General features: G+C 38.5%; 1 protein-coding gene across 1 annotated transcript; it reads right to left on the reverse strand.

The window, feature by feature from the left end:
• Nucleotides 1-43: 43 nt before the first annotated feature.
• Nucleotides 44-8,812, reverse strand: Ate1 (arginyltransferase 1). The gene is made up of 8 exons (XM_022835966.2): nt 8,548-8,812; nt 7,476-7,602; nt 6,965-7,239; nt 6,493-6,738; nt 4,534-4,715; nt 4,090-4,356; nt 3,614-3,734; nt 44-551 (listed from the first exon to the last, which is right to left on the reverse strand). Exons 1-8 carry the CDS (start codon nt 8,657-8,659, stop codon nt 361-363), a joined length of 1,521 nt encoding a protein of 506 aa, XP_022691701.1. The 5' UTR covers nt 8,660-8,812; the 3' UTR covers nt 44-360.
• Nucleotides 8,813-12,615: the final 3,803 nt, after the last annotated feature.

Genomic DNA, 12,615 nt, shown 5'->3' on the forward strand with positions numbered 1-12,615 from the left:
AAATAAATCTAAGCGTTTTCGACGAAAATCAAGAAATTTCGGCTCATAAATAACATTTTTGAATTTATTGTATAAGCTAATAACTGGAGTAGCTTACGATGTAACCACCCGCAAATAGGCGTAGCCTAATATCCAATCCTAGCTTATTATATAGTCCGTAGTTAACTATTAATTTGTTTCACGCGCCCATCTCACGGTTTCCATGGCGGTGACGTCCAAGCGACTCCAAAGCCTGAAGCGATGAGGCAATATAGGCCGATGGTCGTCCAATGACCGAAAATCTTTTTAACTGCTGACTACATCCCAGTGCACAAGTGTAGGACTTGAAAATTTCGATAATTCTTAAAATGCATAATATATCTAGTCCGTAGGTAATCGAAGAAGGTAAAGTTCTTTCATTAACTTTGACCCTACGAGCTCGCAGTACTCTTTGATCTGCTGATGTTCGCGATGACTAACTTTTTTGCGCTTAAAATACTCGGTTACAGTCATCCCGGTTTGTTCGTAAAGTATAGAAGTCTGCGTTATCGAAGATGGGATTAACGGGTCTCCTGCAAAAACGCATTTTAGATACACTTTACATTTAGTAAATGTCAAACAACAAACACTTTTGATGATTAGTAATTTTCTTGTGCTGTCTGTTAGTTTCTTATTCTTACCGTCAAGGTACGATCTAATATATACGTATATGTAATTGCTACGAAACGGGTTACTGGTTACGTCCTATGCGAATATTATAATTTATTTGCGACTTGGGCACATATTAGCGTGCGGTGAACGGATTCTATTGTCACTTTTCCGCTAGCAGTACCTGTGTGTTACTTTACTTAACGGCTGTGATAGGATTAATACGTCGGCTTTCACCTGGGAGAGATACCGCCAATTGTGAGAGCTAAAAGGATGTGACGAAAAAGTATTGCAAGCATTGTAAACATGGCTAATTCACAGACGTCCTGTAAGGGTTCGCTCCAAGGGCACGTAAATACCGCAGAAATGTTAACCTTAGTGCTTCTAATGTCTGGCAAGATGGATCCGAAAAACTGCCTTCGGGTAGCGTAATGAGCAGTTGCATCTGGCTATGGCATCCAGTATAGGACACTATGTAGAACAGAGTTTTCGCCTGATCACCGTGAAACGGCGTCGAAGGATCCCGTTGGCTTATGTGCTTGCACAAAAAAGCATATGACGATTCCACACTAAGACAGCATTTCCTGCTAGCCTGAGTTGGTCTTGCGTATGAGTTCGATTTGCATAATGAGAATTTAACGAAGTAGAAAATATTTGTTAACGGAATTGCAGCTGTTGCAATTCACATCGCTTACCCGGGTGCTCAAAACTGCAGGTCAGTCTCCGCAGCAACACATCGGCACCTCATCGGAGTTGCTCATAGCTATCAAAAACCTTCAGTACTATAATTTCTCATGGGCAATGATTTCCTTCCTGAACTAGAAATTTTAATAAGCTTCAGTGGAAAATAACAGAAAATCCGCATAGGCGTGAACCAGTGCAAGAGCGAGCAACAGCCCTCGACTAAAATAAAAATGGACAGCTTTTTGTATCCGTATGGCACTTTTCATGTCCTTGTTTCGACAGCGCCTGATGGCTTATAAGTTTGTAGGCAACAAGCCAGGCATACCCTAGAAAGTACAAGACTCAATCTGCCTGCACAGTTCACTGCCCAGAATCCATAAGAAACTGTGTTACCTTTTCGAAATTAGGATATACTTCACCTATGCTTAGAGAAGCTGGTTGAGCGCTCCGTTTATACGTTGTTTCTTGCGTATATTCGGCTAACTGTCTGGTTTGTCTCGCATAGACTTCACGGTCCACACATTTGAGAAGCGACTCGAGCTTCTTATTCATCCACACAAAAAGCGTAGCCCATGCACCAAGGAAGGTGACCGAACAAGACGTAGAGCATTGCTCACAGAGAGTACCATCGAACGCCATTATTGTATTCCTAGTTTTCCTTAGTAGTGCTAGTAAAGAAAAATGATGGAACCGTACTAATGTGTTTGCTACGGAAGCCTAAATCCTAATAAAAAGGTGACGCGTATTAATCCCTTAGAATCGGCGACATCTTGACGCGCTCTTGGAAACGCTTCTGCAGTACACTATCTTATAGGTTTCTCTTCGGCCGAAACTCGATCAAGAGTTTCTCACACTTCTCGGCTTTTAAAACTACTAGAACAGTACTACGAAAGGTATGCGCGCTCGGTCACGCAGTAAGGCACCTCACACGATCAGCTTAATGGGTATTACTCAATCAAAAAACAAAATAGTTACTTGGATTCTTGAAATGGACGTAGCAGTTTTTGCTTGGCTTACTGAAATCGTCGAGAATATTTTAACGAGTGATAAATAAGGTGCTGCATGCTATGAAACTATGGAGGCCCTAGTGTATCGGCACTACTTTTGTGACTTTGCGTAATTCTACTTGTGGACAAGTTTTAAACTGTAGCTACGCCCTTGTAGTATAAGGGCGTAGAGTACCTTAGATTGCATTTCTTCAAACTGAACGACATATATATGTTTGAATAAATTATTATATTAAGCAGAGTGCTAAAAACAGAACGACACTAAAGGTTTTTGAAATTTGTGGGATATCCTCTAAATAAAGCCGTTGTGTTTTACGCCTAAAACCACATTAAACAATACATGAAACAATTTTGATGGCCCGGTTAACGGAGTGCGTTTTCGACTGACCTCGAATCCAGAGCAACTCATATTGTTACGATAGTTGGATGAGCTATTTTTGTTCAATTAATGTTTTGTTCGGCCGATCAAACGCAACAATATGATGTGAGACTCTATGTAATATATATATATATATTGTGTGCCTGCTGAGTTTTCTCTTAAGATACAGGTTGAATCGATTTGGAAATTCGATTCTGAAAATAGGCTTAGAAATATATCAACAAGTCTCCCGATTATTGTTCGTAAAAAAGAACTTTGGCAGGAGCCTTCGACATGAAACTATAATATACGTATACGGCAAGTGTAGTGATATATGTAAAAGCAGTGCACAGAGACCGTTTGGTTCGGTTCGACAGCAAATATCTAGCCCAGGCATGGCCGCAAAAGGTCAATACATTTTTAAAGAAAAACGGTATTCGATTTTGTCATATCCAACTGATCGATACATTTTTTTGTTATTAAGATATGACAAATGGCAGCCGGTTTTCAAACGGTCAAGAACATCTCTGTGTTGCTTCAGCAAAAAAAACCTAAAGGCTTGAAGCTCAAAGCTCGGCCTGGCGTTCTATTACAGAAGAATCCTCAGAGTAAAAATTAGGCATCGATTTCATGCTTTCGCCAATTATAAGTCTCTCGATGGCGGCTAGACTCTGCGTTTGCTTAAATTGATCTATCAGTATTAACAACTGTTACTGCTATTTGCGTCTCAGGAGTCTATTACAAGACTACTGTTTTTTTTAACGCCCTACTGTCAGTTGTCCTCGACCTCATGCTCCACCCATCTGGGTTCATCTAGCCCGCAACTGATCGCCAAATAAATTCACGGCTTAAACTTTGATTAAAATCACGTGAATCTTTTGATATACCTGTAGGAAACGCTTGTGTATGTATATATCAATATGAAAAATATACTTACTCAGAGTCTTATTTGGTTCGAATCTCGCGTACTTGCTTGTTTCCAGCATAGGAAGACAGCGAGCAATCGGATGCCATGTATATGTTTCAGGGCATAACAGGTCAGAATTGGGTAACCTCCCCTAGAATAAATTAATTAAGGCTTAATCGCACTACACATAGGAATCAGTTCGTAGAAGGAAGCAAGCTGTTATGTACTAAAATATTTCTAATAAACATATCTATTTCCATGCTCCTAATATACTAATGTAACGTTTCGTTCCTATTATTAATTTTCCCACCAAAAAAGCTTCAATTATTCTTAATGCTCCAATATTTTGAGACCAAAGGCTCTTGTGACTCCATTTTAGTTAGCTGTTCCCACCCGCCTCCATGTTCATAATAGATACTAATGATAGATACCGAAAAAACTAATGAAGTGACCCTGTTTATGTACATTATATGCATGTGCATGAATAATAGTGTTTACGTACTTACCTTGTAGCGCATTTTGGGACAACTGTGAATATAGAACCCCATGTAGTAATATCTGAGTGTCGGTAGCGTCTGATTCAAATCACGCGTTAGCTTGATTTCACATAGCGATGAAAATGTACCCAACGAGAGAAACGAAAACTCTGGATCATAATAAAAGTAAACTGACGAAACACATGATGGAAGAAGATCCAAAATCCCGACAGCGATCAAACGCCCATCCAGCCAATACTGTTGATGAAACGAACCCAGCAGATGATTTGCACCCGGCTACAAAGAAACGAAAAACAGAACCAGCCATGTCAATGCATATACTAACTTTTCCACCACCTTACAGGTATAGTGTGAACACCTCATATGAGAGCAAAATTAATAACATTATTGTAAGTGAGCAGCCGTTATTAACATGAATCTTGATACTGAAACTCTAAGCAAAGCAGAACTTACTAATAGGGGGCTGTCGATAAGAAATTGCTTCCAGTCCGACTTTCGGCATTTTTCTTGAGTGGAATCGTGGACCTTCATCTGATAAAGAGTGTAAACGAGATGACTAGCCTCATCTGAAGTCTTCGCCTCTTGGCTGTATGGAGCTGTTCGTACCAGGCGAATTTCCAGTTTATGTTTGCCATCTAAGATAGAACGCATTGTGACATAAATAACGACGATAGATAATTATGCGCACAATCAGCTACCTTTGTAGAAATATTAGTCTTTATATGCTGCCTTTAAACAAGGAGGATAAAAGCAAAAAAATGCCTAATGAGAATATAATTTTTGAAAGCAGAAAAAATAGTAGGTTATAACAACATGCACTAGGTACCAATTACAATTTATATGAAGGATTGTTCCACTTTGAAATACACAAAAACACAAATTTATTAGATACTAAAGAATACGAATTCTTCAAAGGTATATATAAAAAAATACCTCATCCTATCCTCCAAAGCAAGTAATGTTCAAATTATATATATAGTGTATGAAACCGCCGATAGTAAAGAATCGTACCATACGGATCGACTCAGCTCAATACAGTCTAGACATTCTGTCCCAAAAGTTTCCGGACAGTTTGAAGATGAAGATTCATTTTATATATACATGAATATTTCTTCTAAATCCAGAGAAATTCTGTCGTAACGAGCGTTCATTAACCCGCTAATTGCTCGTACCAGAAGGGGGCCAGTTCCTTTTAGAACAAAACCGTAAACTTATAACAGCGGTGGCAGGTTGTTTTCAGAAATGTTGTTCAAACTGGGAATTTCCTTTTTTGTTCACGAATGTTGTTTTTATTTTTAGTGTTTTTTTCACTTTGCCTCACGAAAAATTCACGGATGTTTCCGTGAGGCAAAGTGAAACGTCCCCAACAATAAAACTTACATTTAAATGGCTTAACAGTTCACCAAAATGCTCCAAAGAATCGATATTATATGATAGTGTGGAATTTAGCAGCTATAGTAGAGAAGAGATGTCCTGCTGACAATTAGGTCGTTTAGACGAGCCCTAACATTTAGCTTTTTCACAGGTTTTGAATAATATTTTTTAAACCATTGAATTTTTAGGACCGCAAGCCTGCTATTAGTCCAAAACTTAATTATGCAAGATGTTTTTATAACGTGCATATTTAACATACGTTTTACGACTTTAAACGTATTAATATTGTTTAACTCACGGCTACTATTAATGAGTGATTTATTGATTAGAGGAGGAATATCTCAAAAATGACTAGTGAATAATTAAGGGCCTGTATGAAAGCTGCGACCGACTTGAATATAGGTTTTATGAACTAAGTCCGGCTTCTCCAACCCGAAAATATTTTTTTCAGGGCGCACGCCCTTTAAGACGTCGCTTAAACAAACGTGTCTAGAAGAATATTGATAGACCCGACGAAAACAATGAAAATTATGTCTGTAAGAATTCTTCTAACAATGGTCGTTATTGAGTTAGGAACATTTTACCAAGCCATCATTAAACCACACATTTGGAAATAGCGAATTAGAAAAAATCCTAGTCAAAAAATCCTAAGTGTTGTTATTGACAGTTAGTAAAAAAATTGTGAAGCGCGGTAGATGTTTATAAATATTGCAAAGAGAAGCTACTATCCTAAAAAGTAGATAGAATTTGTTTATATATCGTAGTTAAATTACTTTTACTTTGAAAACAAAACAAAAGAAAAAAGAAGAAGATTTCTCTTGGAAAATCACTTGGATCACTTTTCGAAGAATGTGATCGCAAAACTGAGCCACAAGTGAGTGAATTTAGGTGACGGACGACAAGAAAGAAGGGTCATTGGCATTGCACGACTGGATCCCTTGGAATTCGGTTTCGGTTAATACGCCATGCATTGGTGTTAGTAACTACTTGCTTCCGGTGCTCATAACAAAAATAATACGAATCCGCATATTTACATACGTGGTAACGTCAGCCATTCATCGAGCGTCTTTTCACGATTTTTGGGTTGCGAGCTTTCTACGTTAGTAGAGGGATCACCCGCCTTCCGCTTTTCAGCCCTCTTCTGCCTTCGTAGGTCCTTTTTCTTTAGACTCGGACCTCGCCTGCTAGGTGTTTTCGACATATTTCCTGTATTTATCTCTGGTTGAGATAAACAAACGGGCCGACTTTGTTTCGACTCTTCCATCCGATCTGCCATACGACTATCTGAAGTTGTGGTGGTAGTAACATAAGACAGATTTTCTTAGCCCCTCCAATTTTATGCATGCACTCTGTGTGTCTCTCACGTGTAGCCTCAACATTGCCCTTGCCATGAATATGATATACAAACCGATTTTAAAGAATTATTATCCACAGATGGAAGTCGGTGATATTGAATCTCACGAATAGCGTAAGCGAAGAGAGGAACTGATACTTAGGGTTTTACACCAACCAATGATTTCCGTGTCGTATTTTATTTTGTCGTTGATTCTACCGACACCCCGTCCGCTCATTTGGGGTTCTTCCAAATCCCTGTAGTCACCATCAAATTGAGCATTATCAGTGTCACCTTTCGGATCTCCGCTGGACACGCGAGAACCTTCAAAAGCTTCGTTTGCATCACCGACGTTTTTTCCTGTGTCTTGTCGCCCATTCATCAGAAAGCGATGCATTTTTTTAATCACTTTCTTTTGTGATTTTGTTGGCTTGAACGATAACGCGTCGCACCTGTAATCGATAATTCGGTTCGCAATGACATCGATTACTGAGATGGCTAATTTTAGCCTATAGTCCTTCCCATGAAGCTTCCTTTCAAATATGTTCTACACTCGTTTAAGTTAACATAAAATTGTTTAGCAATAGAAATGAGCGCAAATTCCTCATATCAATATAAAATTTTAATTATACATAATTTGTTTTTTATACTTATTAACAATTGAATAATCTGTAAAGTTATACACTACCTGATTGTGTACTGAGGGCAACAAGTCTTTTTCATACAGGGCTTATAGCAGTATTTCCCAGATCGTCTCCAACCACGATCGATAAGGTCTTGGTAGTGCTGCGGTGTAAGAACGTACGCCCACATACCTGTATAGAAGAAAATTTTGTCGGTACGCGTCATACGTACGGTAATTTCGTCATATCTCATGAAAATCTATAAAATATGTGCTTTAAAAAGTTTCAGCTTGGAAACTCATTGCATAAAGCAGCATAAAAAATCATTAAGTAAAATGTTCACTACAAGTGAGATTTCTTTGCTCAGTTCTATAGCTCCCAGCAACAGTCCATCCACTCTTTTCATATTGAAATCATTAAGCGGCCTATTCCAGACCATGCTAGGGTCACTTCCTACAATATGACCATGAAACTTGGCGAACATATCATTCATTCAGGGAACTCTTTTTCCTACACAGACTCAACGGTAAAGATTTTTTAAATTTAAGTTTGTTATACATCTTTGTCTTGTCGCCTGCGACTTTTGAACTCCTATTTCTAGTTGTTAGTTATAGTTAACCTAAGCCGACTAAAAGAAGATATTTTAGGTTGCAGCCGAGGTAATTATACATTTAACATATTGTGGATAAGCTTTTTAGGCGGCTCTCATGCTGTAACATGCCTTCACAGTTAACAAGTGGATCAACTGTGAAAAACAATAATACAATAATTGCTATACTAAATGCAATACCATCCTAGAGATATTGCACGTATAATATTGGCTACACGACTTAATCTATTTGATTTTCAAATCTACATAAACATCTGCCCACGTTTAGTTGTATCAGGAGGAGTAAGCATAGTAACTGGACAGTAAAGCATAGCAGATTATTTATTGTTAACTGAATTATCACTTTAATTTAGTCGCATTAATGTCTTAAGCTGACACTAAGTTTATGGCTTTAATAATTCGTTACTTGTTTTTAATCATGCATGCTTTTTTGCAAAATAGATATTATGTTTTTTTCGCATCTGACAGTCTAACGTAAAGAAGCGTATTGCATATCGTTCGTATATTCGTTAAGCGTACTTGCATACCTTTGTTGAAATTTGAAACAGATCCACGGCAGTATCCACATCGGTGCCCGTTATCATCTTCACCGGCGAAATACTGAACTATTCCGGACATTGCTCGTATACAATAATTCATATGAGAACCGAATTACTAACACCACAAAACACAGATTAGAAACATAAGACTAAAACTGGACTATCTACTCTGCAAATTACAAAGTATTCAGAGTGAATAATTAAAACACAATTAGTAAAGTTTGCTAAAAGTAACACAGTCAGACATAAAATATTCGACGACAAAGGCCACTATTGTGGTGCGGATGCCACTGTCGTCTGCAACGGGAGAGGACGTTGTTGTGCTGCAGCAATCTCACTAGGGTGGGCCGCTCTAAGCAGAGCGCACTTGGGCTGCGTTAATACTAATAGCAATAATTTCGGGTTAAGGACCTATTATTTAAAGAAATGCTTCATGACAATAGAAATGAACACGAAGCTCGAAAGAACAATGTGGTGGCATAGTAAAAGACCACAGTCTATCTAAGAGTTTAGCTTGCATGGACCACTCTTCGCGGATTAGTGAAGTGACTATTATGATTGCAGATCATGGTAATTTCACGAAAACCACACGAAAAGTAAGCACTGTAAAAATAAAATTAAGACAAACAAGTTTTATTAATACACTCATGTTGTGCTTGAATAAAAAGCTGTCGAGATGAAACTGGCTTACTAAATTACCTACGTTTTATTAGATATTTTTTTCATAAGTATGATCACATACTCAATTGTCTTAAGGGAAAAGTTTTCCGACACTTTAAAATTTGCCTTCATGGTTGATTTCTGTACAAGATAATGATTTACTATTAATATTAATCACATTATGCTTAAGTAGTCCGAAAGCAATAGGAAAAGGAGTAGGGGTCATCCTATGCGTGTGGGCAATAAAATGCGTTTCCGTTAACTTTCTTATAAATAAACCTTCTAATTATGAACATATAATACGATTATTTCCTTCTTTTAGCGTTTATCTTCTGACAGAGGCCGATGACGCGTTTCCCATCTACCCAACTTGAATAACGGAAAACTAAATTAGTGGTGGAAGGATGTGCCACGCTCGAAACCTTTTTCTTTTAAGTGAAATACCTTACTGAAACAGTTTAGTGCTGATAACTCTCGCGATTCTTGAACTCATTTCATAGATGTCTGTTACGAGTACAGAGTGAAACGTTGATCGAGTAGATCTGAGGCAACTGTATCGTGAGGTGATAAAAAGTTCAAACAGTATCAACATTTTACAAGTTAACAATAAGTACTGCGTTTTGCCATTTCCTCAGTGCAATAGAAAAAAAAATTATCCTTACCCTAGCATAATTTTACGTAAACGCGGCACTTGAAAACCTACACAACCATGTTTTATGTGACTGTGACAACACAATACAATTCTACACAGGGATGTTCAGATTACCGTTGCAACTTCAAAATAATAATAATGCTTTACCCGAATACGTTTTTTGTAGTAGAGGTGTAATCGTAAAACTGTACGACGTACTATTTGCTGACTGTTATCTTTACAGTTGATAGTCCAAGAGTATGATTGCCTTTAGGATTCAATACGGACATTTCACAACGTCGGCGCAAACAGCCAGAATATCTGCACCGATTTTTGTAGCCTCACTTCTATTAATTTAGATTATGAAAACCATAGTTAAGCCGCATACCTTCATTTATTCTAAACTGAGAAAGCGCATATTTGCCTGCCCACCAAGGAAGAGATTCTTTACCGATGAAGACTAAAACTGGCCAGATTCTTCAAGACGCATAAAAGCTATTCCTGGGGTCTTCATAGGAGCCATCGAATACCGCCGGTAACGCTCGCCCAATCGATGCACTCGAGTGACCAACCACAAACTCGCTGGCGGCGAATTTTTGAATAGGTTGCAAAAAGCCTTCTAACACGTTATTTCAAGCCTTTTGAGGTCACTTTAGCAAATCTCATGTTACTTGTTCTCCAGTGCTTGAACAAAGCCAAACAAGCCAAGCGAAGAATATGCCGGAGACAGGAGACGCTGAAAGCCAAGATGATAGTGGAAACTGCGAAAGCATTCCTTCTGAAAGACTTGCCTAGTACTTCTACTGCCTAGTTATGTTTTGAAGACGCTCGATACCCTAACCCTGACATCAACGTGGGCGCTGTCACTCATGTCGGCTATAGTGGTCACGCCAGGGAAGGCAATGCCCCTATATTCTGCAATCGGCGTCTGGGTACAATAAAATCAGTTCTCACAAAAGATAACTGGAGATTTATTGATGGAACAAGAATCAATATTATTATTAATACTTGTCCTTCCGGGGTAGAGGGCATCAATGAAACGGTAGAAACACTGGTCAGGTACTGTCGACGGAGAAAAACCAACAATCGTTGTCAGCGATTTAGATGTCGGAATCGCGCGGCCGGAAAAAAATGCGGACACCTACATTTTGGGAGGCTCTGGAAGGTTTCGGCTGTAATAGACTTCGACACCCTAATCTTTGCAAGATCTCAGCGATAGGATTAACTGCAAAAACACGTTATAAGTGTATTAACGTGGCCCGTGTCTGTAGGGATGGAAATGACGTTCAAGTACCAGTACAAAAACGATTAACCAAATCTCTGGTGTTAAATATCCTTACCAGAGTTGCTATCACATTCTTATAATACGAGGAAATGTTAGAAGCAGGATCTGACAACACTCTGCTCACATCGCCTTTAACATTTTTGGAGGACGCCTTGCGAGCTTATATATGGTTTCAACACGTTAGACCTGCCGGACTAAGCTACCCAGTGCCCCCAAAGGTCTCAGAAACCCATTTTCGATGTATTTTTAGTTCAAGTGACACGATCCTGGTCGACCGACTATACTGCAACTCATATTATTAATTAGATAATAGAAAGGCGTCAAATGGATGGCCGCATTGAAACGATACTTTGAGCCATCCGAAGTCATAGGCTGCATCCTAAATCTATTCGGTGACAGAGTTTACAAACTGAAGGAAATATTGGATGATCATATAAGAGAAGAAATTGAGCTAATGCTCCGGTATAAATTAACGCGTGTATAAATAAGGCAAGAATTTAAGTTGTATAGAGAGATTGTCTCGCTGTAGTTATCTGTAAAGGGATCCATATCGACTAGTCCGTGTGAAATGGCTCACAGGGTGGTAATATTGTCTGTTATCTTTAGTTAACTAGTGTAACATGCAAGGCATAATACCTTATCATAAAATTTCATTTATTGCTAAGAAACTAAAAGCTCAACAGCTATTCGTTGCAACTCCGTAATGAAGCTGATCGCAAAGGAAAAAGTTGAGGAAGGTATGCTTTGCTATGGAAAAGCTATTTGTGACAAGAACCATCACAAATCGCCGAAAGCAAATCGAGCAAAATACAAATACACTTCAGAACAAACCCTAATTATACAATTCATAATTTCCTTAGCACTATTACTGCTACCGTATTATTTTTGTATTTGTTTGTTCGCCCACGGCAGGAACGTAGAGCGCACATTAAACCGAGAGAGTCAGCTGCACTCCATTTCGTTTATACATATAGTTTACATAATACAGTACTCTTTTGTTATAATCACCTCTTTAGAAAATCGCAAGATGTTTTTAAGAATAACTGAAGCTATCTGTCCAGTACGTTAGACGTTTAAATCATATTAAAATAGTATAATCGTGCAAGATCATGTATTGTCCTGTAGGAGTTGTAGGCACGAAACTACTTCGTCGTTGAGCCCAAGTAAGCCATTTTTCGATGACTTCTCCCTGTTAGTAGCTTAGCATCTGATAACAATACTTCAGGTCGGCACGAAAACCTAGTACTCCACAGTTTATTTCGTAGTGAGTAGATACTCTCGCGACAAAAGTCACAACTAACGTGCCGGGCCACCAACGCAGGCGTAGCAAATACGACCGACCATATGTAATAAGACTTTAAGTCGTTTTGCTGGTGTTATTTAGAAATGTTTCCAGAAAATGGCTTTTTAAGTAAGTACATTATTTATAAATCGTCTTTTAAATTTATCTGCTCATATATATTGCTAAAAGCTGGTATCA

This window comes from Varroa jacobsoni, unplaced genomic scaffold (assembly GCF_002532875.2).
Source record: "Varroa jacobsoni isolate VJ856 unplaced genomic scaffold, vjacob_1.0 scaffold_621, whole genome shotgun sequence".
NCBI lineage: Eukaryota > Metazoa > Arthropoda > Arachnida > Mesostigmata > Varroidae > Varroa > Varroa jacobsoni.